At 45.0% G+C, this 6,765-nt stretch overlaps 1 protein-coding gene across 1 annotated transcript in view; it reads left to right on the top strand.

Annotated features, from left to right (window-relative positions):
- The first annotated feature begins 1,029 nt into the window (after positions 1-1,029).
- rrbp1a (ribosome binding protein 1a) overlaps positions 1,030-6,765 on the top strand; it is a 49,224-nt gene continuing 43,488 nt past the window's right edge. The window contains exons 1-2 of the mRNA XM_063191590.1: positions 1,030-1,198; positions 3,838-4,638. Coding sequence (XP_063047660.1) covers positions 3,873-4,638 — 766 coding nt within the window. The 5' untranslated portion in view covers positions 1,030-1,198; positions 3,838-3,872. The remainder of the gene's footprint in view (positions 1,199-3,837; positions 4,639-6,765) is intronic.

The raw sequence follows: 6,765 nt of genomic DNA, 5'->3' as shown, positions 1-6,765 counted from the left end.
AATACAAATACACTTGCCTTGCCTTGCCTTGGCATTGTGAACGGCTGTAGTATGTGATGTGTATCGTGTATAAGATACGAGACTTCAATACTGGGTTCAGGATTCCGTGTATAAACAAGACCAGATGTAATTAGGAAGCATTGTACATATGCAGCATCACTGTAGCCTGACTTGTAAAAAAAAGTTACTCACGTGAATCACAATCAGGAACATTACACAGATGTTCTACAGTATGTATAAACAACTCTACACTGCAAGTCATGACTGAATCGTGGACCTCATCGCCAGTGCTGTTGGACCACTGTTCCCATGCAATGTTACCATGCACAAACACTCACGCATGATGGAAGAGTTTATCCACAGCACTGAGGATGTGTTTGAGGATATTCGCAACACCCCTAATTTTGTGCTGCTGGATACTCAAACTGCAAACTCCTTGTTTTAATATTTGGTAGCGTGGGACATGTTTGAGGCAAACCGACAGTGAGTGGGTTAACAATGGGGCATTTTCCAAAGTAAAGGCATAAGAACTAAAGTTCTGTTCTGTATCAGCTGTGATAGGAAGCCTTGCTGTGTGGTGTAGCCAATGTTTTTTGTATCTCTAAGATATATTTGAACCCTGTAATGCAATTCTAAATAGCGGCTCCAAATAAAAATAATGAATGTGTGTGCACTCAGAAATGGGTCTACAGAAGAATTTACAAAGAAAAAAACAATAAGTTATTGAGAAAATGTAAAATCACTTCACATTGTTCATCATTAGTGAATCCATAGCTAGGCCTACTACAAGTTTATTGAATTAAGTTGTGAACCTACTGAACCTAGGCATGTTCCTTGTGTTCAACTTGCATCTGGAGAAAAACTACAGTTCCCATATTCCATTTTCACAGACTTCCGCATATCTCACACAGTCAGGAGATCTGCTACTTGGTTGGCTACATGCGTCTGAGTGATTACATTCTAGCCAATTAGATATAGGCTGTTTAATAGTCAGTGGGCCACGGGCCCGGCGCTTTGCCAGCTCAAAGAAAGTGCCACGACTCCACAGACCACGGATAGGATAGACGGAGAAATCGAGACAGAGAAGGAGCCTTTGGACAGCCACACATTTCATTTGAATGTGAAAATTATTTCACATATCGCTACCACACAAGTACATTTCCTGGTTGGACTGAAGTGTTCACAGAAAATATAGAAGGTCAGTATGCATCCCAATTCATGTTTTTTGTCTAAACGATTTCTTAATGGATTATTGCCATCTTGTAGCCGGTGTAATCTATCCCATGCTATGCTGGACTATTGGAGAAACAATGTTGACTGGGTGGTTAGCCAACTATTTTCTGTGGTGTCCACTTTGGAGTCCTGCGTTCATCAACCGGTGATATTTATGAAGAGAATCCCTACCAGCTACTGATGCTGACGGGACAATGTCGTGCCCTGTTGTTTGAGGAGTTTCGCATGCAATTCACCATCTTGCAGATTAGCTTTGCTGGCTAGCCCAAAGCACTGATTAAGTAAATAACGAAAAGGCTTAAAATTATTGCAAATTATATATCAACATGCCCGGTATGAAGTGCCGCTATGCCTTCTAGCAGACTTGCTAGCTGCCTCTTGCTCATCCACATCCCAGACAATGAACGCTCATCACAGGCTAGCTTCATCAGATGGCTCCTTTCCCGTGCCATAGTTCTAATATAACATTATGAATTAGCCACGTCAGCTGTCGTGATTTTCTTTAAACGTCCATAAAGTGTGAAACTTGGTGAACTGAAGAAAGTGCGTAGATATTTGTTAGAATGATCCGATGCTCAGCCAATGCTGTTCACATTACTTCTGAGCAAGGATAGTCAACGTCAGCTTTAAGTTCACCGCAAGCAGCCAGTCTGCGACAGTGAACTCTATCCTGAGTTCATATTCTTTATGGGAATGGCTTTATTCGTGGTCGGATTTTTGTGTGTGTAACTCGTCAGTTTGACGGAGTTGACCTTCGTCTATTTAATAAAAACAAAGAGCCAAGTAAAACTTTGCTATTAAAGTCGTCCGTTAAAGAAAAAAAAAAGAATGACTTGTCTTTGTGCCTCAAACCACTTACTTTCTGATTTCTATTTGTTGCTGTGTGTGTCCTCTACTTTTTGTAACCGTAGTGGAGCTTGCTTTTACGGACTGACTGACTGACGTCTGCGTCGTCATCTCAACGTCAAACTTGTTAATACGTTTTCTTCTTTTTTAGTTCCTCTTTCACTTACACATGCAAGCACCTACTGTGATCAAGCTGTTGACTATATAAATATGCACGCGTATTATTTCATAAGCTTATGAAAATAACTGTATCTCACTTCCATGTACGTAGCAAAAAGTAATGGGCACGTTGGGAGAATGCAGTGCCTTTCCCTGCTGTGTGGAAGGAAGAGTGAGCTGTCCTGAAATTGCATGGCAAAAGAGTGATAGTCTTTGCCAACTTTTTTTTCCTGTAGGTCTATAACTCCTTTAATGTGTTGGTGGGTGGGATACAGAGATCCTGCCTCTGTGTAGAAATACATTTGGCTCTGTCAGGGGGATAGCGTTTCTCCCTGCATCTCATCTGTCAAATGGCATATGGATTTGCGGCCTGTTCGCTGGTTGGTAGCCTGCTTGATGTTGATGCCTCCCTCCTTACCCAATGAAGAGTCATGATGTACTATGATCACTCTCTGCACTGTAGTCTGACTTGACTCATCCAAATCACATCTTGACTGTGGAGACTAGACTTTTTTTTACATATAGCTTTGGCTCCCAGCCAACTTTTGTCCTACAAAGCTCAACTGAAAGTGAAGTCAAAAGAGCAGTATGATTACCTCTTGAAGGGTGTGTTTGGACTATGAACAGAAGGCAAATGGCTCTTAGATAATGGGTTTTGTTGGACTTGAGCTTTGCGTGCCATTGTAGTTATGTATTTTGGCTATTAAATATAATTAAAGTTGCATTCTTTTGTATCAATTGTGTCTATGGCATTGATAAACGGTTAGTTGAAATGCTTTTTGTTTTCACTTTGCTGCTATACACTAAATTTTGTTTACACGATAGATTATGTTCCATTGCAGTAACTTATTTGTTTGTATGTTGGGGGTTGCGTATTGAGATTGGATTGGGGGGGGGGTATTCTTGGGGATAAGAAGTTGAGACATTTTTTCCACATGAGTAAACTCACAGTTGGACCACGTTATATTTCATAGGCCTCTTATGTATTTGATAGCGCCTCACATCAAACTATCCAGTTTTGTTGAGCATCATCTCGAAGCACTTTGTCAGTGACAATACATTCTTTGCCTCAATTTGTTCTGTCACACTTAATTGGACACAGAATCACAGCTAGTCATCATAGACACAGCTGAGTTTAACAGTCAATCAGTTAAAAAAATGAATTGTAATTTATTGCCAACTCGACTGGCGAGAGACCCAGGTGAAATGGGCATGACTAAGTGGTTGTGAAGAGTGGGAACATTTCAATCACCTTTGTATTAAAGAATATAAATATAAATTAATTAACTTTGCTTCGAAAACATAAAGAGAAAAAAGAACAGTGTGCTGTGTTAAATGAACTTGTCATATTGATCCAGTTTTCCTGTCTTACACCTGCACTTGGACAACTGAAGGCTGTGCACAAGGACTTCCATGTACTTGGATTAATTTAAATTTAGCATTTTATCTCATTTTTAATTACGTTTTTAGATCTAATTGTTTTTTTGGGGGGGTATTGAGATTTGCGGGGGAAACGCCACTTATCAATTAATCATAAATCGATCGATAGGGTCAATCTATTAACCATGAATGAATTGTTGATTTTCATCCCTATTCCAGGCTTAGTTGGACATCGTCTCGTCGGCTAGTCAGTCATGGACATCTACGACCCCCAGACGCTCGGCATCGTGGTCTTCAGCGGCTTCATGGTCTTCTCGGCCATCGCCATCGCCCTGGTGTCCACCTTCTCCATGAAGGAGACGTCGTACGAGGAGGCGCTGGCCAAGCAGCGCAAGGAGCTCGGCAAGGCCGGCCAGCAGCCCCAGCAGCAGCGCGCCGCCGCAGCGGACAAGAAGAAGAAGGACAAGGCCCGGAAGAAGAAGGACGACAAGCCCAACGGGAAGCTGCCGGACGCCGAGCCGGCCACGTCCGACCTGAGCGAGTCCGAGGGACCCCAGACAACGCCTGTTCCTGCCGCCGAACCCGAGCCCGCCCCCGCCCCTGCACCCGAGCCTGTGGTTGTAGCTGCCGCACCGGTGGTCACAGCCACCCCAGCTCCTGCCCCTGTGGCAGCCGCCCCTGCTGCCCCAGCTCCTGCCCCAGTGGCGGCCGCCCCCTCCCCCAAGGACAAGAAGAAGAAGGAGAAGAAGGTGGCCAAAGTGGAGCCGGCTCAGGCCCAGCAGACCTCCGCTGCCCCCCCGGCGCCCTCCAAACCCGCCGCTGCCAAGCCTGCCGTTGCCAAGACCGCCGAGCCCGCCGTGGTCAAAGAGGTCCCGGTGATGGCGGTGCCACCGGTGGGTGCCCAGAAGAGCAGCCCAAAGCCAGCCCCTGCGCCCGCGGCTGCACCTGCTAAAGCCGAGGAGGCCAAAGGGGACGCACCAACCAAGAAGAAGGGAGGCTCCAAGAAGAAGACAGAGCCTGGTGAGACATGCACGGTTTCCTCTCCCTCACCTCTTGCTACATTACATTGCACTATATTACATTATATCCAGGGTTATGAATTAATTCATCATTAGCCAATTTGGCTAGGACAGGGGTTCCCAAACTTTACCATGACAAGGCCCCCCATTTATCAGTAGATTTCAGTCAAGGCCCCCCTTACATGGGTGGTGCCACACTTTTTTCCCCTGTGAACCCCCTTTCACCACCATAGTGGGCAAGGCAGTGCACCACTAGGATATACAATAATATCAATAAGAATATGAATAGGAATATTGTTTGGCTTATTTTTATTTTGTTGTATGTTTATCCAATTATTTATTATTTTTTGTTTTGCCATACTTTTTCTGCCATCCTGCCGCGGCCCCCCTAGCACCTGCTTGTGACCCCCCCCAGGGGTCCCCGGCCCCCACTTTGAAAACCATTGGGCTAGGAGGTGTTAAATCTTACCATCCACACATGCACTCACTATCAGTCAATGTGGCTACTGGCTAGTGAGCTTTCTTTTCCTACCAGCCAAACTGAATTTTCACCAGCATTAAGGCCGGTTGGTAGATGTTAATTCCAGAGCTCTGATTATATTGCATTGCATCGCACGGCATGAAATTACATTACACACTGCATGACGTCACATTCAATTTAGGAAGCACTTTTATCCAGGGCAACTTACAAAAGACATACAAAGTGTGGGAAGCAGCCACAGAATGCAGCAGTTTAGTTACAATTCCATTTGTGTTTGGCATTGAAGGAGCACAAAACCAACACACGCCTCTGCCAAGTTTGCCAGCATTAGCCTGGCTCTTGTTCATCATGATTTGGCATCCTGTAACCGAAGCAGGAAGCGAATGTTAGCATGGCATTCCATCTGGCATTTCATTCTTTTCTCTTTTATTCAAGGAACAATAGATTTGGACCAGAGTTACTTGATAAAACGGCAGATCAAGGAAGCTTATGATTTTCTTGATGCTATTTTAACATTCTGCGGTGATGGAAATGTTCAAGCACGGAGCCTTGCCTTTGTTTAGTTTATTAAACACAGACTCACTATAGTCTTATCTGTTTATTTTACCCACAATTCCTTTTAGCTTTACACTTCCTGCCTGACAGTGCACCCTAATAGGCTTCATGTACCACATGTTTAGGAGTGTGTGTGTGTGTGTGTGTGTGTGTGTGTGTGTGTGTGTGTGTGTGTGTGTGTGTGTGTGTGCGTGTGTGCGTGTGTGCGCGTGTGTGTGTGTGTGTGTGTGTGTGTGTGTGTGTGTGTGTGTGTGTGTGTGTGTGTGTGTGTGTGTGTGTGTGTGTGTGTGTGTGTGTGTGTGTGTGTGTGTGTGTGTGTGGAGACAGGGCATGCACTGACACAGCAGAGTAAAAAAAGGCTGCTTTCAGTAACCACTCACATGTGTACGTTCAGCCTCGCCACAGTTGGTCTGCCCCCCCAAACACACACACACCCCTCTGCACATGTACAGGGCTGTAGGGGGAACAATAGTCTGTTGAGATGTGCTGCATTGGCGGCGGCGGCGGCGGTGGGAGATGTTTGCCTGTTTGTTTATGTGCGTCAGCAGCAAACAAGCATCACCGACACAAGCATGACATTGTCAAGTCCACCAAGTGGTACTTGTCTAGAAGGACATTAGCATGCCTCTAGCTTTGCCTCTCCTCTGGAGCCGCTGTTTCCATACAGTCACAGTGGCACAGCTTGATGGGGTGCAGAATGGGGAGCTGAGGGGCCGCTACTGCTATAGCGTCTACAGATACAGTCATCGGTTTGGATGTATAGAGGGACTGTACTACACACAGCCTTGTTGTGTTAACAGTCGTCAACTCTGATGGCTAGCCTCTGGTGAATAGCGTCTTTGCTGTACGCCCTTTCTGGATGCAGCTGACGGCTGCTTTCACTGTGCATTCATATGCCAGTTTGTCTTTTTTAAAATTATTTTTAGAAAAGAATAACAAATGTGTACCCTTGTTTTTCAAAAGTGTAAGGTGGTGCTCCTTGGTTTCCATTTATGTGGCCCTCACTACCTCCAATGATGTTTTGTTACATTAATGCATATGCTATGGGCCAAATGTGCCTAACTGCGTGTTGCCTAACTGTAAAAACCTGGC

This window comes from Engraulis encrasicolus, chromosome 24 (assembly GCF_034702125.1).
Source record: "Engraulis encrasicolus isolate BLACKSEA-1 chromosome 24, IST_EnEncr_1.0, whole genome shotgun sequence".
In the NCBI taxonomy this organism is placed as follows: Eukaryota; Metazoa; Chordata; class Actinopteri; order Clupeiformes; family Engraulidae; genus Engraulis; species Engraulis encrasicolus.
This window is presented reverse-complemented; position numbering and strand designations above follow the sequence as displayed.